At 30.0% G+C, this 23,847-nt stretch overlaps 1 protein-coding gene across 1 annotated transcript in view; it reads right to left on the bottom strand.

Moving 5' to 3' along the window:
• LOC111675487 (protein BCL9 homolog) overlaps positions 1–23,847 on the bottom strand; it is a 61,417-nt gene that overhangs the window by 14,132 nt on the left and 23,438 nt on the right. Inside the window, exons 4-5 of the mRNA XM_023436255.2 lie at positions 13,665–14,375; positions 11,983–13,608 (exon numbers count right to left, since the gene is read on the bottom strand). Of these exons, the coding sequence (XP_023292023.2) occupies positions 11,983–13,608; positions 13,665–14,375 (2,337 nt within the window). The remainder of the gene's footprint in view (positions 1–11,982; positions 13,609–13,664; positions 14,376–23,847) is intronic.

The raw sequence follows: 23,847 nt of genomic DNA, 5'->3' as shown, positions 1-23,847 counted from the left end.
TATCTATAAGGATCAAGAATATATATACTTTATAGGGTCGGAAAATTATATTATAGAAATTACAAACGGAATGACAAACTTATATATACCCTTCTCACGAAAGTGAATGGTATAAAAATAAAGAGTTGAGAGGATTTCTTGGTATAACTGGGTACTATAGAGAACTTACAAATGTATATGCCAAAATTAAAAAAAAAAATAAAAAATATCTTACAGGAGACAATGGAAAAATATTAAAATATATGTCCAAGAAGACATCAGTGGAATCAATTTAGAGGCATAAATCGAATCTACAAAATAAAAAATTTGTGAATTAGACGCACTAACGCAGCCTGAATTTAGTAAAAATAATTAACAAAGACAAATTTCGCGATGGATACTGACCATCAGCCATTAACATTTGCAGGTAGATGTCTTTTATAGAAGAATATTCCCCGAAATTTGTTTATAAGCCAGGTGTGACAAATGTTGTAGCAGACGCACTTTCCAGACAGGTCTTTAATAATATTACTGACGGTCTTTACATTCACTATTGAGGAAACTTCCAAATTTAAACAACAAATCATTTTAAACAGGACCAATTACACAAATTATAGAATTTAATACGAGGGAATATCCCAAGAACAAATTTAAAGAATGTTTAGGACCTAATATGGTGACAGCGATACATTGTTGTCCAGAACATATGAAACAATAAAAGCGATATTTACCAACATGCTTGTTTTAACAAGAGTCTTTGTTATTATTAAGAAATCTCACACTAGAAATATTAGTTCCAAGGAAAATTATTAAACCAGGCTTTAAGACACCTACATTTCATTCGATTGTATTCATAAAAAAATTCTTATTTTGGTTTTAATGTACAAAATTGTTTGAAAATATTAATAAAATTGTGATATTCATAAACAAGCAATAAACTTACATTAACAAATGTGCTATTTTTTGTTTGATTTGGCAGCACTATACAATTTTACTGACATTTTATGTGTTAGTGTTACTTACAATTAGAATGAAATATCCGTTAAAATTTTTCTTTCCAGATTTTACTAAAAAAAATTAACGAAAAAAGCTTGAACTTGAACTTTATTTGGCTTAAAGAAGGGACGTGCCTACAATGAAATTCTTATATTTGTCAATGGGTTTATTGATGACATTTTATGCTATTTGACGTTTATAAATACAATTTTCTTGAATTTTGTCTAAAATTTTTTAATAAACCTAAAATAGAGAATAGAGTGGAAAAACATGTTAATGTTTTCATTTTTGCAATGATTTTTTGTTGTTGTTTTTAATAAGATTGCTTTCGAGAAGATCGCTATTTAAAATCAGCAAAATCGGTCGATATATAACGGATATATGAGCTAAAATCCGAGACAACCTCTGAAAATTTCATCAAAAAATTTCATATTTTTTTCATGCTTTGTTAAATAAGCAACAACAACACTGTATATTAGAAAAATATGTTCACGTATGTGTAGATTTGGTTTTTCAGCTGTGTATATCGTTTTGTATGTTTGGATGCTGTTGGCGTCATTTAGTTGTGTATTTTGTTTTGTTTTAGTGAACTCTGTTCGTATATTTGGATGTAGGTTGGTTTTATTGCGTTGTTTATTTTGTTTTTCTGTGTTTTTCGTTATGTATGTTTAGATGTCTGCTGTTTTAATTGTCTTGTGTATTTTGATTTTTATTTCGTTTAGCGTTCTTCTTCATTTGGTTTTGCTTTTAGTGTAATATTAATGTAGTCGGAAATAAATTTAAAACTTATAAAACTAATAAAGTGTCTTACAGTAAGTATTCGAATTTGGTTGTACTTTGAAAAGAAACATCATTTAATAATATTTTTGTGTGTGAAATGAATAATTAAATTTGTTATATTGTCTAGAAAGTCCTAAGGTGTTATATCACACTCTTTAAAATTTGGAAAAATTACATTTACATCAATTGATTTAACTTTTTTTAAAAAAGTCTGATCTGGCAACGCCATGCCTGAATAGAACGTGTGCATCTGTCAGCTGTCTATTACTTTTTACATTTTACAAATAAAAAAGAACTTTTAATTATTATTTTGCGACAATTTGTTATTTTGTCATTGCATTAATTGATAAAAAATTGGAAAATAATAAATTCCATTTAAATACAAAACACTTATTGCTGTGCCATCTAAATTGGTCTGTTGCTGCTGTTGTTGCTGTTTGTGGCTGTTGTTGTATTGCTTTGTGTATACATACTGAAGTGCATTGAGCCATTTTCTTCTTTTTGATTTGTTGCTGTTTGATTGATTATGCCGGTCACTCAAACAGTTAAGTGTGGAAGCTGCAATGATTCTATTAGAAAAACTGAGGGCAGCATCTTGTGCAACGTATGCAAGTTGTGGCTTCATCTCCATTGTGCCAATATTGCAGAGAAACATCTAGCCCTCTTTAAAGATAAACCAACTTCGTTTGCATTTACGTGTGCTACTTGCGTTAATGGTTCTAACGACGATGGTTCGCTTCGGGATGAAGTCCGTGCTATAAAGACCAGTTTGGATAATTTCATTAGAAATGAAATGTTGTCTTCCAATAAGCTAATGAAAGAAGACATTATTGCTTGTAATAAATTGATAAATAATATTGACTTTTCGACAAGTACAAAAATTAAATCCCTGGAATCAGAAAATCATGTTCTCCATCGTAGGCTGTATCGGGGAGATATTGTTTTAAGTGGAATGCCATCTGGGTTGGATAATCTTGCTTCTGCCATAACATCGTTGTGCTCCTTTTATGACATTAATATTTCTGATCGTGATATTAATCATGTCTGCTACATGAATAACAAAAAGCTAATCCTTGTGAGGTTCAATTGTGTGTCGGTGCGTGACAAACTTATGAAGGATTATTTTAAAACAAGATCGTTGAAAGTGAGTGATGTGATTGGTGGTTCACAGTGATGTGATTGGTGTTCACAGTTAAATTATTTTAATAACATTTGTATTATAATTTAGAATTCAAATTCCGTTTTAGGATATTATCTCTATTTGTTTTAAAACTTTTTAATTGTGAGTTTCTTATTTTTAAATTTTCTTTTTTATTTTGTACATTATTTACAATCTTTTCTTTTGATGGCTGAGTTTATAAAATGGTTGATTTTTGATATTTAAATTGATGTATTTTTTAATTAGATTTATGTTTTACTTTTGGTTCCCCACCTTCCTCCGTCATTATGATGTCGGTTAATGATAGCATCGGTCCTATTATAAGTGGTAGTTCATCTTTGAAGTCTTTCCATCCAAGTTATTCAGATCACTTGAAAATTGGTCATATCAATTGGCAAAGTATTAAGCCGTCTTCTAGATCGGCAAAATTTGATGAATTTAAAAGCATTGTGAGTGGAAACTTTGATCTGATGGCTGTTTCTGAAACATGGTTGAAGCCATATGTGCCCAGTTCATCGCTGAAGATTCCTAGCTATTCTTTGATAAGAAATGATAGATTGTGTGCGCGCGGTGGTGGTGTTGGACTTTACATCTCTGATGCCTTGCAATATAGAGTTGTTTTTAAGGTATCGGAGTTAGGTGTATGTGAGACACTATTCGTTCAGTTGATTAACTGTGGCAGAAAGATCCTTGTTGGTGTTGTCTATTTACCTAATGGTGATATAGCTTCGTTTGAAGAAAAACATTATGATTTGCTTTTGAGATACACTGATTTTATTATTGTGGGAGATTTTAACTGCAATTTATTTGACTCTCTGAAGGCTAATATTGTTAGATCGTTTTGTTTGAGAGCCAAGCTGTCGGTACTTCATAACTCTAGGCCTACTTATTATTTATATATATATATATATATATATATATATATATATATATATATATATATATATATAATTATATATATATATATATATATATTATATATATATATATATATATATATATATATATATATATTATATATATATAGTGTTGTTGTTTTACTCTTGCTTGTATACTGTTAAGAACAACAACAACGTATTGCTAGTGTTAAGCCCATATAAGTGTATAGAAAACACACTGTCTACAGCTAAGCGCATTTACAAAAACAAAAGAATACCAAGCGCATTGGGCTTGGGCACCCTTGGTTTGGATGCTGTTGGCGTCATTGCGTTGTTATTTTTGATTTTGATTTTCTGTGTTTTTCGTTATGTCTGTTGGTTTAGATGCCTTGTGTATTTTGTGTTTTATTTCGTTTAGCGTTGTTGTTGTTCTTTTTGTTTAGCTTTTGATGTAATAATAATGTAGTAGGGAAAACATTTAAAATTTATAAAAGATGTTTAAAATACACTGAATATAGCACTCTTACTTGTTTAAATGAATGTGGTAGCTCGATTTATTAAAATACCAGCAAACGTCAGAAGTTTAATATGGCGTCTAAAAGAGAGAATGACACTACCTTGATATTTTTCCTTTGTTAGAAACAACACATCTTAACAGTTTTACTTACAACATACATATTATAACTAATTGTCTATAATGTTTAAACACTGACATTTCTACACGGACACCCTACATTTAGACATTAAACCACCTAATATAACCCAACAAACAAATACATCTTAAACATTTAAACTTTTACTTTACACAAAATTATAAAAATTTTATAAGGTTGAATATTTATATTTTGCCCCGGCGCCTCACAGTGGGGCAAAATTGAATTTTTTTGGAAATGAATCTGGCATTTCTAAACGGCTGATCCGATCGGGATAAAATTTGGCGTGCTGATATTTGTAACATACAAAAATATTGGTCCAATACCCACCTTAAAGTATAACGATCGATTAAGAATCATTTTTTGAGTCGATTAAGACATGTCCGTCTGCCTGGCTGGCTGTCCATGTAAACCTTGTGCGCAAGGTACAGGCCGCAATTTTCAAGATAATTTGATGAAATTTGGACCAAGCATGTTTTTTGGCACAGGGACGAAGCCTATTGAAAATGGTTGAAATCGGTCCATTATTTCACCTAAGCCCCATACAATCGTACCTCCCGATTTGAACTTTTTATGCCATAATTACGTCAAATATTCTATTATCTCTCTGAAAATTGGCAAAAATAAGTTCTATATAAGTATAACTACACTGCAGATTTTCGTAAGGATCGGCCCTTATTTGACCCTAGCCTCCATACAAACCCCCTTTCAAAAAATGTCTTAAACGTCTAAAATTGACTTGACGTTTAAGACATATGTTCTTTAAGAACATATAACAATTTTATAGTTTTCTAAAAGGTATCTTTACGCAGAACGCTTTGGCGTAAAAACCTTGTAATATTTTATTAAAATGTTGCCACTGCGTCCTTCCGAATATGACCCATTTTTTATCAAAACTTCAACTTTGGGCGACATGTTCTAAAATCCCAAAGCTGGGATCAGAAAAATTTGTCATTTCAATTTAAAATTTGTCATTTCAAATTTAACAAGCGTTGAAAATTTCATTGAGTTTTGCTCATAAATAAGGATTTTGTCATATATTACATATTTGTTTCATTTCTAAAACTATGATTTATATCAAAATTTTAATAGGGTCGCAGATAGCTACAACAATTTAGTCCATATTTATCCCTTAATATCATGTTTTTATTTAGATATGGATTACATTCAATTACATTCAAAAATATGTTCATTTAAACCTGTATCCTTTAATTTCATATTTTTCATATTTTGATATTAAATATGACAGAACATATTTAAATCTTATATTTACCTATTTTCTATTTGTTTGCTTATCCTTATAATTGAAAGGTCCTATTATGCTAAATTTTCAGAAATTTATAACTAATTTTTACCTAAATTTTTTCGACAGATCATTTCGTTCTGTTTCCTTTATGATCATGTAGGTAAAAATATACAGGTGATGATAATTTCAATTCATTCACTAATAAGAAATATCAATGACTGAATTACCGGTTATAGTAATATAGTCCTAAATGTTAATAGGTAGACAATTCGTAATTTTTTACTGAAATGACAAGAATTGGTGTATAAGTAAACTTCTCAGATTTTAAGAACCATATTTAATAAATCTACAATGAAGATTACATTAAAGTACAAAGAGTTGTGTTCCGTTTTATGGAGTGTATCTTCAAAAGGGCCAGAAAGAATTGAAGACATTTCAAATTATATAAAAATTACATATAGTAGAAAATTAGACAAAACAGGCATATCAAAAATTGAAAACTTTTTAAAACTTTTTGATGTAAAAAGTAAGTCTGTGGATGGAAATCAAAAGAAATTTCGATTAAAATTTTGTAGTTGGATGGAAACTACTACGAAAATCTCAACTTACAACACATCAACAGGAGCGCCTTGCAAGTCATACGAAGACTTATGTTCAAGGTCAAAAAAAGAGGGTCACACAAAAACTTTTTTCAATCTCAAATGAGGAAATTGCTGATACATTTAACGAAATGCTGAAAAAGGAAAACCAACGTACGGATGCCGTACATATTGCAACTATTCTTCCTAATGCATCACCAAAACGACTTAAGCGAATTGTGGAAAGTATACCAACTCCAACATCACAATCAAATTTTACTGAAGAGGAAGCAATAGCGCTTATGTTGGAACTGGGTCTCAGTCGAAATAAGTAGCAAATATTAAGGAAAGCTCTGCATGAAAAAGGACACAATATATTACCATCATACAAGGCGATCCAGGAAAAAACAAACTATCCTACCATCACCTTTTGATGTTAATGATGTGGAAGCTTGTATTGATATATCATCTTTGCTCGAAAACACAGCATCAAGAATTGTGTCAGACTTTTCAGAAGACCAACTAAGGAAAATTCATAACTGTGATGTTGTCTTAATGTGTAAGTGGGGATGTGACGGTTTATCAGCACTTCCAGAATACAAACAAGCTTGTGGAAGTCGGACATTAGCAGACTACAAAAGTGTATTTATGTCATCATTAGGGCCATTACGAATTCGTTCATATTCCCTTAATCCATTATCGTCAAGCATCGGAAATTCATTTGAAGATATATGGATCAATACAACTCCGGACCCATTAGATTTGAATGTATAAAGGAGTCAAAGAAAACAACAAAAAATTTAGTGGAATATTTAAAAGATGAAATAAATGCACTGGAGCCCATTTGCATAAAAATTAACGTATCATATCAGCTAAGCTTAACAATGATTGATGGAAAGGTCAGCAATGCCATAACAGAAACTTCTTCCTTCTAGAGATGCTCAATATGTAATGAGAAAAAGTCGCAATTCTCAAATATAAACAAAAGCAGAAGTATGTATGAAGAAATTTCACCACTTCACGCCAGAATACGATTTTTGGATTACTTTTTACACATAGCATACGACCTCAAATATAGAAGTGTGCCAGAGAATCTTACTAAATCAACAAAAAATAATAAAGAATTGAAATAACTGAGAGCTGCGGAAAAAAGCAGAATCTAAGAAGAATTTAAAGTTCAGATGGGATTTAACATCGACAAACCACTTCCAAGTTGCGGTAGTACAAATGACGGTAATACGGCGAGAAGCTTTTTTCGTGATTTTGAAATTACTTCAAAAATAACTAACACCAACAGTACACTAAGTATTGTGTCATGGTCAAATAATAATTGAATCGTATATTCTTCCGCTTGGAGAGTTAATAGAAGAAGCCCAGGAAGCGAGGAATCGAGATTTTAAGCATGTTCAACTATTCAGCTCAAGAAAATGCTCCAGGAAATCACAGAATGAAGATATTTTTAATAGTTTACTTCTATCTTCTGATCATGTTCTTTCAACTATGCGAAAAAGATGGATTTGTTATGAAACTCTATCATCTCAAAACAAGGAAGATTTAAAGGACTTATATTACCTCCGAATATGTATACCGATATGACAGATTATTTTATAAAAATAAGTAGTGTTAGGAATTAACTATATAAGTAGGTTGTAAGAATTACGTGTATTATGTTTAAGATAAACAGTTCAAATAAAAAAGCTATTATACTAACTGATGATATTTTATTAAACGGTGTTTTATATTTCGGTAGGCGGGAGAGGTGGTTTGTGTGGGGTGATTTAGGTGTTGTTGTGAGTGGCTCATAAAAAATTATATTTTTTTATTGTATGTACAATGTTATAGTCTTTAATAAAATAATTAACTGAATAATTTTAAAAAATTGTCCAAATATTTTATTCAACACCAAATGTATATTCTGTCATACTTAATACTGAAATATGAAAAAGATGAAATTAAAGGACACAGGTTTAAATGAACATATTTTGAATGTAATTGAGATATTGGCTTGAAATTTTTTGTAAAGGGTCGAGAATTTCCATATCTAACTAAAAAATGATATTAAGGGATAAATATGGACTAAATTGTTGTAGCTATCTGCGACCCTATTAAGATTTTGATATAATTCATAGTTTTAGAAATGAAACAAATATGTAATATATGACAAAATCTTTATTTATGAACAAAACTCAATGAAATTTTCAACGCTTTTTTAATTTGTCATTTCAAAAAAAAAATTGAAAAGGTCAAAGGGTATCCCGCAATTCCCAAAAATAGGAATGAAAATCCCAAAAATGTGATTTTTTACTTTTTTGCCCATAGGGTCCACATTTCTTTCAGGGCTGGTAAAATACTTTTGGAGTAAATAGAAAACATATTGAGGTTTTCAAAACTGCTTTCAGTTTTCTGATCCCACCTTTGGGATTTTAGAACATGTCGCCCAAAGTTGAAGTTTTGATAAAAAATAGGTCATATTCGGAAGGACGCAGTGGCAACATTTTTAAAAAATATTACAAGTTTTTTACACCAAAGCGTTCTGTAAAAAGATACCTTTTAGAAAACTATAAAATTGTTATATGTTCTTAAAGAAAATTTTATTTTATTAATAAATGAGTTTAGACACATTTTTGTCAAAAAAACGGCAAAAATCTAAATTTTTTTGAATTTTTAAATTAAAAAACGCATATTTTTGGATCTGTAAATGATATTGATCTGAAATTTTTTCTATATTATTGGAATTTTTTTTTCCTTTTGGTCCAAAATTACGCCTGGTATTCAAAAAAAGGCGGACCAAGGTATGGTAAATTTTGTATCACTAAATTTTTAAATGTCTATAACTCGAATATTATAAGAGATCAGTAGTATATCCAAGCATGTTTTTTCAAGATCTCGTCGAGCGCTTTCACAAAATATAAAAATCTTATAATAATTTAACAAGCGTTGAAAATTTCATTGAGTTTTGTTCATAAATAAAGATTTTGTCATATATTACATATTTGTTTCATTTCTAAAACTATGATTTATATCAAAATTTTAATAGGGTCGCAGATAGCTACAGCAATTTAGTCCATATTTATCCCTTAATATCATTTTTTTATTTAGATATGGATTACATTCAATTACATTCAAAAATATGTTCATTTAAACCTGTATCCTTTAATTTCATATTTTTCATATTTTAGTATTAAATATGACAACATATTTAAATCTTATATTTACCTATTTTCTATTTGTTTGCTTATCCTTATAATTGAAAGGTCCTATTATGCTTAAATTTTCAGAAATTTATAACTATTTTTTACCTAAATTTTTTCAACAGATCATTTCGTTCTGTTTCCTTTATGATCATGTACAGTGTCTCTCATAAGTATTCGAATTTAAGTATAATGTGAAAAGTAACCAAATTTAATAACATAAGTATTAAGTATGTATGCAAAATTGATAAATTAATTTGTTTAATTGACTAGACAGTCCTTAGCTTTGATATCACGCTTTTTAAAATTTAAAAAATTTGTACCATCTTTTTATATAATATCATTATTTTATATTCACACGTGTCATATTTAGGATATTGCTTTTGTAATATAGTTTTAATTGGCCTATTGTGGCTTTTATATTACATTTTGATGAAATAAATAAATAAATAAATAAATAAATAAAATTGCCTCACAAAAGTATTCGAATTTTTCCTGAATTTTATAATGACCATATTATACGACACACAAAAATTATAAATTTGCCTAAAATTGTGTTAAGGGGTTACTATCAACTGAAATTATATATTTTTGGCCCATTTGTTCCACAATTTTGGCGATTTTTGCTTAAAATTGTTTTTTTTTCAGAAATAAAACCAATCTTTTATATTAGGACTTAATACACCCCTTGAGGTATATAAAAATAATAAATATTGTTATTAGGATCTGTACTAAAAAGTTCCAAGATGTATTTTTGGTGTCTTTCTTCTGTTTCTAATAGAATTGTATGGATCTTAAGTCCCTTTTCGTACGATATTTTCCGACAAAGTTGGCTAGTATACATTCATGTACATATTAGCACTAATATATTTTAAATTTTCAATACATTATATCGGTATACAATTCCAAACGTCATTTGTACATAAAAATAATGAAACTACCATATTGAATGGTGTTTCTTCGAGGCATGTTTTGGTGTTGTATACTTCCACAATACATTGAAAACTTAAAGTATATAAAAACTGATATCTAAAAGAATATATATAAGAAAACTTTCCCCGAAAATGTTTGACCCTTGTATTATGAAAATGGACTTAAGTTCCATCAATCAATAATACATCTTGGATCGTTTAAATACAGATTCTTGTAACAAAAAATACTATTTTTAGATAATCCAAGGGGCCTATTAAATCCCAATATCAAATTTCGGTTTTATTTTTGGAAAAAAATATACTACAAATTTGCAAAAAATTACCATTAAATTACATAAAAAAGGGGTACAAATCCCTAAAAATTGTGGACCAAATGGGCCAAAAATATATCATTTCGGTTGATAGTAACCCCTTAAAACAATTTAAAGCATAAAAACCATTCGATTCTAAAATTTGTGTTTCGTATAATATGATCAAATATGAAATACAGGAAAAATTCGTATACTTTTGTGAGGCAATTTTATGAACTTTTAAAAAAAGCTAATTTAATTTAAGTAAATGTAAATTTTTCAAGTTTTAAAAAGCGTGATATCAAACCTAAGGACTGTCTAAACAATATAACAAATTAATTTATTTTTTTGCACACAAAATATATTATTAAATTTGGTTTCTTTTCATAGTTTACCTAAATTCGAATACTTATGAGAGACACTGTATGTTTAAAATATACTATGGTGACGTTTCTGTACGTTTCTGATTCATCTTAAGTAAGTAAAGTAAGTTAAGTAAAGAATTACAATTTCAAATAACTATCAAAAGTAATAAATATGGAATCAAATAAACAAGAATTTACAGTACTTCCAGTAAATTCTAAATCTTTTTCGATTCTTTAGAAGTTACAAAGAAATAGTACCGTACAGGTTCGATAATGTTTACGACAAACTGTTCATGAAGGGGCCTGTGTGATTGCTGGAGGAATTTACAGATTGTTAAACACAGAGCTTAATAAAAAACTGGGAGACATTTAAAAAACTTGAGTGAGAGTGAGCAAAAAAAATCAATATTAAAGAAAATACCTTACTCATATTTTAAATACGATAGTATTTTGAACGGTTTGTTTCATCAGTAACAGCAACGTAATGAAACGATTAAAGTTAAATTATTATATAAATTTTCATATCATATTGAATTAGGAAACTTTAAAACGCTGATCTCAGAAAAAATATCTTGGTCAAACGGAACAACTACCAGTAGAAATCCGTTGCTACACGGCTCTGAATTTGGAAATAAAGTGGGCCTGGGTTCTACACACCCTCGTTTACTTAATAATACCGGAATGTGTAAATTGGATTAGAATAAATATGGCGCCCATAAGGTAATTATAAATCGATTTTTATAATTTTGAATTCTATTTCTTTGTTTAAGAGTAATAGCAAAATTAAAAGAAAACTAATATTGAATATATTAAAAAATCCTAATAATTACAACTTCGTCATTAATCATTCAAATAATTAAGTTAATCTTCCTTATAAACTAAGTTAATATTACATAATACTAAAAATACTGTATTAATTAAAAAAAACTATTTACCTGGTGTGGGTGCAGTATTCATATTCTTTGATTCAATATCTTTGGGTGAAACATGTGAGAGGGGTGTGGTGGGATTACTATTTAAATTATTTACATTTGATCTATTACGGTTTGAATTCCCCACTCCAGATCCAGGTGTTGGCGATCCCTGTTGAGAAAACGCATTTTTGTTCGTTGAACCATTGCCAGCCGATGTACCCCCAACAGCCATTGTCGTTGTTGTTGTTGAGTTTGTGTTAGCAGTTGACGCTGAAGAAGCTGATGTTACATCCATATTGGGAGATGTTGTCGATGACAGTGCTCCACCCATGGTATTAGATGCTCGGGGTGAAGGCAGTGACATGTTTGATGTAGGGTTGTTGGGGCTTGAGGGATTCGGAGATTGTGTCGCTATGGGTACTGAAGCTGATCGTTGAGTTGGATGGTAGGGTGGTGGGGGTCCTTGGTTGCCTCGATTATTTGCGCTTGCATTAGAATTCGTTCGATTGGACATACTACCAACACCACCAATACCGGTTGAATTACATCGCGTTAATGTTTGTTGACATCCAGAAGGACCACCACCTATTTCCGGTGGCATACTGTTTGCATTTGAGTGATTGTTTTTTAATCGTTCCTCATATATGTGATGATGTAGTTTCGACCATTCCATTTGAGGCATCCCAACTGAGGTGTTCATTTCCGATTGATGAGGAGTAGGTGCATTCATATTTTTATGCGATCCCATCATTCCGCCTCCACCACCTTCTTGGCCTGAGGGAGGACAATGATTAGAATTAAATGGCGATAATACATCCGAACTGTTCCCCATCATTGTGTTGTTTTGATCGTTCATTAAACTTCCAGGCTGTATTCCAATGGGACCGCTGCTATTCATCATATTAAGATTACCACCGCTAGCGTTCATTAATCCTCTGCCTGAATTTCCGCCTAACGCATTAGTATTATTTATATTAGGCATACAACCTTGTTTAAGAGGTGAAGGTATTACGCCCATTTCATTTGGACCACAACCAGATCCCGACATCATATCACCTGGCATTATAATATCTTCACCCAAGTTAGGCATGTTATCAAGTTGTGTGTTTGAGGTACCTGACTTTAAGTGATTCATTAAATTTCCTGATATATTTCGCATAGCAGCAGCGTTAAGTTTATTGCCCATGTTTGATCCTTGCATGTTTAACAGAGCGACTGGGTTACCAGGCATACCACTAGCCAATGACTCGGGAGGAACCTGCATTTTTCCACCCATCATCGGATTATTACCAGGAACTTGGGGGTGAAAGTCGTTGCCCCCATTTTCGGGAAATAGAAACTGATTCATTTTCTTTAGTTTAGCCAATTGCTCCTCTCGATGCTGACGCTGCTGTGGAGTAAGATTTTCATCGGGCACTTTAACTCCCTGCAACGAAGGTATGCCACCACTATCATCATTAGACAAGCCAGAGCAAACCGATTTTGCAGCATTACTAGAGTTTTCAGCACTCTCTAAAATTTTCATTGAATTTGTTGAATCTCCCGCAGGACTATCCATTACAGACCGCGTTTGATCCCAACACATCATGTCGTTTTCATTTAAAATACCACTTCCAGTTGAGTTATTTGACGAAGATGTTATAGTTTCTACATAAAGATATATATTAGACATTTTTTATTTTTTATTTTTTAATTTCAGTTACCTGATTTATTTAATGTTTGTTTATGTGACATTTTTCCCATGGTATTGCAATTACCAGTTAACCAAGGTGGTTGTCCTCCTGAACCTGGACCTGTCGCAGGTGGAAGTCCTCCCATTATATTTAATGTATTTTGTCTTTGCAATTTCGTCATTTTCATGGGATTTTTTAGAAAGAAATCTTCAAAAAATGATTTTGTAGCCGGTTGAGTGCAATGATATGCAATAATTGTGGGAAATTGACCGGCTAATACAGCTTCAGCTCCTTTGTTGGCTAATTGCGTGGAAAATACAAATATGTGATTTTGTTGCTGCATATATTCCATACAATTGTTTATACCGCTGCCTCCACTGATCATATTCGTTCCACCCCCACCTCCCCCCGCCTGTGGTGGACCATTAGTATTTGATAAATTATTAATAATAAATGACGCATTTAAGGGTATATTACAGGACGTATTTGGAGTATTTGAACCTAATGGTGTTGTATTAGAAGCATCCGAACAAAATCCATCTAAAGAAGACTTTGAATTTAACGGGTTTGTGTTTGTATTTAGGGCATTACAACTGCTTATAAGATTTATATTACTACCAGAACCTGTAACTATTAAACCACTTGATGATTGAGTCACAGAACTTTCGTCATTCTCATTGCAAACATTTCCCTGTAAACTCATTCTTTTATCACATGATGACGATGAATCATTTGATTTGTCTGTAAAAAAACATTACAAAATTAACAAAATAGTTAAATTTTTTATTCAGTTCGTAAAATTAAATTTAATTGTTTTAATTAAGGGTAGCATCAAAAAAACAAAAATCGGGGGATTATATTTGGTAACAAATTGAGGTTTATGGTCTAGGGGTGAAAAATGTCCATGATTACTTTAATTACTAAGTCAGAATATTAAACCCCTAAACCGTTCGGCGTTATGTTTTCGGTCGCTGAAAGTTGTGTTTTTTAACAATAAGTTTATTAAAACTTGTTTTTAGCTATCTGCAGAACAATTTTGCAAGGAATATTTTTACTGCTTTGAATTTTAAAGGGTTATTCGAGACATTTCGTAAATACTTGTAATGCAAATTGATTATTGGAGTATGAGCAGTCGTATGTATCTTAAGAGGAATTTTGCATTTTCTAACTAATTAACTGGGAAATTTTTGAAAATTTGAATTTTTTCCATACAAATTTTTTTGGACGTTTATCATTTCGTTTTATAAAATGAGACCCTAGCTAAATGAATTGCGTACTTTATTATTTTTAATATTCGCGTTTTTTTTCAAAATATCAAAAAAAAAATACTTAATATTTGTATTTCTTTGATATTGATTTGTTTACAGTTTATCTTATTAATTAAAGAAGATAGAGGTTGTTTTGCGAAAATTTAGATAATGAATTAATGTATAATAGTTTTGGAATATAAATTGATGAAAAAAATCATTAACATATCTAATACGCGCAATAATTTTTGAATTAAAAATTTTCCCCTACAAAAGTTGTTCTTGCAAAATGTAAGGATTTTACCTCTAATAGTTTCTCAGATATACGAATTTATCTATTTAATTCATATAGGATTATTTATTATGGTTTACATGGATGTTAAAGTTCTTCATGTTAAATTTGAAGATTCTAACTCTAATAGTTTCCCAGATAAGCGACTTTTGTAATTAATTCATATGAGAGGTTCCTACTGCACACTGGCACTATAGTGGTTCCGATAACATTTGAGAACTCTATCTGTTATATTTTCTCATATATACTGTTTTAATATTTTATTCATTTGGAAGGTACCACGCCCACTACAGACATTCCGCACATTTTGTCCAATAATATTCTTATGGATGTCAAAGTTACCCATACAAAATTTCAGGACTCCAACTCTTGTAGTTTCTGAGATATGCAACTTGTAATACTAATTTTTAATGTGAGCGTGACACGTCGCCCGCTATTGCCCTATTGCTATTGACTAGCAATAGAGTCCTTAAATTTTTCCAGCAAATAATCATATGGATGGCAAAATTGTCGACAAAAAATTTGAGTACTCTAGTTGTATTATTACAAAATAATTCTTTGTGGTTAGAACAATTGAGGTATTTAAAAATAGCTCTTTATGTATAAAAGTGAATATTTTCTTCTATTTTCTCTCTCTATATATAAGATAGAAGAAAATGTTCACTTTTATACATAAAGAGCTATTTTTAAATTGTTTTGTTCTAACCACAAACAATTAATTTGTAATTTACAATACAAAAATTGCATCCTACCCCTTATCTTAACAAAGTAAAGATCACTTTATTCAGCATCAAGTCAGGATCAATTATGACCGATCCTATTAAAATTTGGTGGAGGGATTTATGTTCTTATGAGAGATAGATATGCAGAATGCCATAGTAGTTGTAGTGTTTAAAATGGAATTAACAGCCTATTTGCATCGAATTATCTGGAAAATTTCCACTTGTAGTTTGATTACAAGTCGGATGGATAAAGCTAAACCACTATAGAGTTTTTGATGGTTTTTTCCTTGCAAATTAATTATTTGTTATTGTTATTATTGAGCATTTCAGAAGCCTATATTCTACATAATTAAATGCCACAATGTTAGATTTTGGGTAATGATCCGAAATATCAGAAGTCGGGCAAGGAAAGTTACGTCTGATTAAAAATTGGTCTAAGGGTGAAATATATTTACATCCAGCCATAAATATTGATATATTATATGTAACGATCGGACTTAAAATGACGACGTAATATATAAAAAACAAAAAGGGCGGTATTTTTAGGCGTGGCAAAAAAAATAATTTTTATATTTTTGGAAATGTTTTTGGTCTATAGAGACCGACCCACTCTAATGTACATTATACGTTATGAAGGCGATTTTCATAGGGTTTTTGCACAAAATTTAAAAAAATGCTAAAATATAATAGTTTATAATCAAAAACTATTTAATTTATATATACAGACGTTTTATTAAATTAGTTTTAATAATTATCTGAATTATATACTAGAAATGTATAAAAAGATTAAATAGCCATATATATTGTATGACATACCCGGGTATGTTGGGTATTGATGTACTTAATTTTGCTCGGGTATATTTCAGCAATAACAGAACGAAAACCATAACAATTAACGCTAAACGAAACATAGCACTAAACAAATACAAAATACGCAAAGCATTAGTTAGTTTGAAAGGAGGATATATACACATCAAATTCGAAGAAATCCAGGACTTTTTGCGCTCCTTAACCAGTGTCACAGGTGGGAATCGAACACACCACCTCCGGTTGACCAGACTAGAACACTAACCATTAACCTACCTAGCCTACCAAATACAAGTGTATAAGATTCAGCATATCCAAATTTAGCAATCTCCATATTTTAATTTGTTAAAACAAAAAATAATAATAATAATTATAAATGTATTTCTGAAAATGTAAATAGACTTTTTGCTATCACATTTAAGATGGTATTTTTAGCAATTTATTGAGTATGTATATGCGACAGGACAGCTGAATCGGGGTTATTACTTTAAAGATGAAAATTGAAAAGGTACACATAATACTTTTATTCCAAAAAGTAATCCCATTGATTTTAGTTCAAATCGGTCGAATATACAAGGATTATAATTGTGTTCAATATACTGGATCTCAATAAAAAATATACAAGAATTGATGACTTTGCTTTTACTCAAAATAAAAATTAACATCCATATGATTATGTGGTTGGAACGCAGGCGAACTTTTATTAGGACCCGAATGAATTACATCCAAAAATTCTTATATCTGAGAAACTATTAGAGGTAAAATACTTAAATTTGCACTAACGACTTCTGCAACCATGTGAATATTTGTTTAAAAAAATTAACGGAGCATATAAATTCAATTCGTTTATCTGGGGAACAATACGAGCTATAATTTTCACGAAAAACTTTATAATCTATATATATATATATATATAAAAAAGTAGCTTTACTGACTGACTGATTCATCATCGCACAGCCCAAACGGCTAAACCTAAAATCATGAAATTTTGACAGCAGATGTGTTTTTGGATATATAGATCCACTAAGGATATATTTACTGGTAAAAAGGGGGAAAAAAGGGTAAAACAGGGGTTTTTAAATATCTTACAAAATATTAGTGATACAAGAAAAATTTTAAATCCACCTGTATTTACTCTTAAAATTGGGTGTATGGTACTTTTTGAAATTCGGTGATTTTGGTACCTTTTTTGGCCCTATATAACTTTTGAACTAATTAACATAATAAAATTTTTATAAATATTTTGCTAACATCTCCCAAAATTTTGAGACACCTGTTTCGTACTTTTTTAAAATTCAGTTCTTTTTGAGTGTAAAAGGGATAAAACTGTATTTAAGGTACTTTTTTTACACATTAAGAAAACTTTTTCGGTTTATTGAATTATTTCTATTAAATAACGGACCAACTCTGTAATATTTATTGTAATAAAATTTTTGCATTTTATTGGGGAAAAAAGTACCAAAAAGGGGAAAACGAGAAATTTAACTTTATTCAAATTCATTGAGCCATTTTTTTTTTTTTTAATTTGAAAAAATAGTTTATTTACTCACACAAAATAAGCTATTGGTATATTATTTTGGAATTCGAGTACTAAGGCCTATATAGGACCAAATTCGAGTAAATTAATCTATTAAAGCTATTTTATAATACTTTTTTTCAAATATCACTTTCGAAATTTTATATAAAGTGGAAGCTAAATGAATGAAACTAGAAATACAAACTTCTTACTGAATACGAATTTAGTCACGTGATACTGAACGTATAAAACTGAAACAAGAACCAAAAAATATATAAATATTCTATTCAGAAAAGTTCAAGTTCTTTGAAGTTTGTATTATCTCAAAAACGGTTTTAAAATTATTAAATTTAGGGCTTATTTGTTGAAACATAATTGTTTATGTATAATATATTTACTCTTTAACTTTTAAGCGTAAATTACGTCTACAGACTTCGAGCACAAACGCTCGTAGACGCATGTTACGTCTACAGCAGTTTTATTGTGTTATTTTTTTAATGATTGAATTCAATAAAAATCGGAAAACATTATTAAAAAAATGTAAATTCAATACTCGTAGATTTTAACGAATTACTCGGATTTCTCAAAAATGAAATGCGCAATAATTTTGGAAATTGTTAAATATGAATTCTGTGTTAAACCCTTCTCAATATGGATTGAGTGTTGTACATTTGTTGATATTGTCTAACCACTGTTGCCAGGTTCGCAGATATTCGACCATAAAAATGATAATGTGCGATTTACAGATTTGTGCATTTTAAATGCCGATTGTATGAATTGACATATTTACATCAGATTTTCCTATATAATTTGGAAAATTAAATATATAGATACACTTTTGTAAAAAATTGTCATTCAATTAAAATATTAAATCTACTTTTTCATGCGCCAATGTAGAAATAATACAATCCCCGAAATATTAATAAGTTGTTTTTGTCGTAAGTCGGCAATTATTGTTGCAATCAGCAAATAATTTCTTAAGAATATTTGTTGTACTAATGTACATTTTTTTATATATAAAATTCTTTTATCTATTTTATTTCTGATTTTAATATTTAAATCTACTTTTATTGTTTTTTCAAAATTATTATTCGCAATTGCCTTCCCTTCTACTTGCTTTCCCCATATGACTATATTCCGTTTTTGATCACTATTTCATCGGAATTTTTTGATCAATTGTGGTCCAACGTTAATTTTTGGTATTTAGGGCGTTGCTCTAAGCAACTTATTTAAATTTTTCAGTAATTTTTTTAATGATATTATACCCTTCACCTTCGTGAGAAGGGTATATAAAAGTTTGTCATTCCGTTTGTAATTTCTATAATATAATTTTCCGACCCTATAAAGTGTATATATATTCTGGATCCTTATAGATAGCGGAGTCGATTAAGCCATGTCCGTCTGTCTGTCTGTCCGTCTGTCTGTTGAAATCAGTTTTTAGAGGACAACAGATATCGGCGAGAATCTTCAATAATCTATTAGACATGCTTTCGAGAAGATCGCTATTTAAAATCAGCAAAATCGGTCGGTAAATAACGGAGATATGAGCAAAAATCCGAGACAACCTCTGAAAATTTCATCAAAAAATTGTTATAAAAGCAACAACAACACTGTATATAGAAAAAGATGTACACGTGTGTGTGAAGATGTATTTGATTTTATTCAGCTGTGTATTTTCTACTAAAATACACAGCAAAAAAATATGATTTGCATTTTTTGTTAAAATAAAATAATTTTTAATTTTGTTTTGCAAATATATTTTTTAATGAATAGAAAAAAGTATTTAAAACGTTTTCAATTATATGAGAGTAGATTGTGAGTTATTGTACAATAATTTTTATGCGAATAATGTAAGTTTGAAATTTAAAACTAACACAAATTTTTTCCAAGTGCTTTTTAAAACAATTTTTTTTACGATAAACAAAAACAAAATCTACGTCTCGTCAATGTTTACCAGCAATGGTTGTATACTGTTAAGAACAACAACAACGTATTGCTAGTATTAGCGCATATAAGTGTATAGAAAACACACTGTCTATAGCTAAGCGCATTTACAAAAACAAAATAGTACCAAGCGCACAGGGCTTGGGCACCCTTGGTTTGGATGCTGATGGCGTCATTGCGTTGTTATTTTTGTTTTTCTGTGTTTTTCGTTATGTATGTTTAGATGTCTGTTGGTTTAGATCATTGGCGGCCAAACATGCCCTTGCGGGCAATGTGTTATTCTCACTTATATACACGCAATACAAATATTTTCAGCAACAAAACAAACTATACATAAAACAAAAAGAACTTAATTTAGTGGCTCTCTTTAGGAAATGATACACAGAGAATATTTTCAAAAGCCATTACAAATTAATGTATGTATACTTTTTATAGAAAGATCTATTAGACATACATATGTATAATTATTTATTTTTATTTGTTTAAGGAATTAATCGCTTAAATTGTAACGATTAAACGATCGACTGTTAATTATTTGAGTACCTATTAGATACATTTAATACATAAACAAACTATATACATATATCAATACATCAAACAATATACAATCATATGTACATACATCACATTTTTACATCAAAATGTTCATCAAAACATTCTTTCATCAACGGATACATACAACAATACATACATCTCTTCCGTTATTCAAACATAATTTTTTTTCAGTGCAAAGCACACAAATTTTCATTTATGTTCTCTTTTATATTTTGCACTACAACATATGCGTTTCAAACATTCTCTTTCTGGCCACCACGGGTTTAGATGCCTTGTGTATTTTGTGTTTTATTTCGCTTAGCGTTGTTGTTATTTTTGTTTAGCTTTTGATGTAATAATAATGTAGTCGGGAAAAAATTTAAAATTTATAAAAGATGTTTAAAAAACACTATGGTGAAGGGTATATAAGATTCGGCACAGCCGAATACAGCACTTTTACTTGTTTTTTAATAACATAATAGATATAAAGTTGCCCAAATCCATTTCGAAGGCACTGATCTTATTATGTGACTGTAATATGCTCACAAGTGTTCACTGGAACTTTTTGAATAAATTTCACCTTGGTTCCTTACACCTAACGTTAAAAATTGGGCATATACGAAGAGTCAACTGTTGTTTTTCGATTTTGGTATTTAATTTCGTATTTATATGCCCTTCACCTTCGTGAGAAGGGTATATATAAATTTGTCATTCCGCTTGTAATTCCTATAATATATTTTAAATAATTTTCCGACCCTATAAAATATATATATTCTGTATCATTATAGATAGCGGGGTCGATTAAGCCATGTCCGTCTGTCTGTATGTTTGTTGAAATCAGTTTATAGAGGACCCCAGATATCGGCGATACCCGAATCTTCAACAATTATGTTAGAAATGTTTTCGGGAAGATCGATATTTAAATTCAGCAAAATCGGTCGATAAATAACGGAGACAACCTCAGACAGAAATTGCAAAAAACAAAATACATAATCACACGAGAGCAGTATAGCAAGAGTAGCACTAGTGTCGTTATTGGCTAGAAACATTAAATTAAGTATGTAGAGCCTGGCTTAAGTTAGAAGTACCAACAACTTTTTGGTACTTTTTCAGTCTTTAAAAAGCATTTTCTGAATTTTCTATAATATTGAATCTAGAAACATGTAATTAAGTATGAAGAGGCCTGAAGAACCTTACCGGTTAACAATTGCTATTTTTTGATTTTTTGTAATAAAATTCGTGCTAAGATTCGGCACAGCCGAATATATAACTTTTACTTGTTTTTTAGCTCAAATTTACGTAGTTGCTCAGATGAGTCCCAATTTGTACAGACAATTTTAAAATGTCGACAATGAGTGTGAGTTAAACTCTTCAATATACAAAATTTTAAAAAACAATACCCCAGGTTTTAAAAATTATGGTGGAAGGCTATCGGTATTGGTACATTATTCAACTTTATGTTAAATGTCTATAGCTCTAAGCCTTGCATCGAGTATAATTAGAAACTAGTCCCATTGAAAATTATATTATAGAAATTACAAACGGAATGATAAACGAAGGTGAAGGGTATAAAAACGATTCATCACATTTTTAATATTGAAATTTTCTAAAGGTTTTCGACATTTATGCCTATTTATTTAAGAAATATGTACGTTTATTTTTTAAAGTAAAATTTGTTTAAGTAGAAATTTGTAACCGGTTATGGCCAACAGGCTAGGTTTATATTGAAAATAAATAAATTAAAATTAAATTAATTATTTTCTGAAAAAGATCATGGGAGTTATGAAAAATTATATTCTGGTCCTGAACAAATTCCTCTGAATGAGTTATATATACACAAAATAAATTTAAGTGGATTCGTATTCCGATAGCTTTATTTATCAAAGAAATATGTGTTTAAGTGATTTTCACAAGTAGACCTCATGGAGAAACTTTGGCCAATTGTGGACTGAACTGGAAAAAAATTTCACATTATATGTGTTTAATCGATTTTCACAAGTAGACCTCATCGAGGAACTTTGGCCAATTGTGGACTTAAACGAAAAAAAATCACTTTATGATTTATATACAAAATAAATTCAAGTCGAATATTTTTCGATAGCACTATTTATCAATTAAATATGTGCTTCTAGTGATTTTAAAAAGTACACCTCATGTGGGAGCTATGGCCCTTTGCGGTCTGTCGGGAAAAAATCGCATAATGATTCACATATACTCAAAACAAATAGAGACAGAATGTAAGAAGACGCTTACATATTAAACAAGAATATAGAGACAGAAATCATCATTGCCTGTTTCAAATCTAGTTCAACCAAAACTCATAAATCCATTGCACATAAACTGATTAAAAACAACAATTTACTGCTGTTCACACAATTGTAAGAATTATTTACGTCAAATGTATTGTTTTGATTCCAGGTTGTATTTACAAACATTTACATATGTATGATTTCCATTCAAATCTACTTATAGATAACGGTTTTATTCTGGGGTACAAATTATTGTCATGCAATTACTCCCTATTAGAATATCAATTGTGAATACTTTTATGACGCTGATATTCACTATACGCCATTAACAGAGGCATTATACTGAATTCATTAACAGAGACATAATACTGAATTCATGGATCACTGATTGATTCCAGGTTGTATTTACAAACATTTACATATTTATGATTTCCATTCAAATCTACTTATAGATAACGGTTTTATTCTGGGGTAAAAATTATTGTCATGCAATTACTCCCTATTAGAATATCAATTGTGAATACTTTTATGACGCTGATATTCACTATACGCCATTAACAGAGGCATTATACTGAATTCATTAACAGAGACATAATACTGAATTCATGGATCACTGATCCATGATTTATTACAAACGGAATGAAAAACTTATATATACATATATATCATTCTCACGATGATGCAATAACATTTGATTTAATTATAAATTACAGGAATCAACAACAAAACTCCAATATTAGCCTATAGTACAAAGATAATGTGAAACTTTATAGTCTTGCCTAAATTCAAGTCCAGGGTGCACTTATAATGATGTCAATTCAAAAGCTGATAGTTATTTTCTTATGAAAGTTGTATACAACTGTCAAATGTACTATTTCGAGTTACCAGACACAAAAAAAATA

The sequence above is a fragment of the Lucilia cuprina genome, chromosome X, assembly GCF_022045245.1.
Source record: "Lucilia cuprina isolate Lc7/37 chromosome X, ASM2204524v1, whole genome shotgun sequence".
Classification (NCBI taxonomy): domain Eukaryota; kingdom Metazoa; phylum Arthropoda; class Insecta; order Diptera; family Calliphoridae; genus Lucilia; species Lucilia cuprina.
The sequence above is the reverse complement of the archived record's forward strand: the minus strand, read 5'-3'. Positions and strand labels throughout refer to the sequence as shown.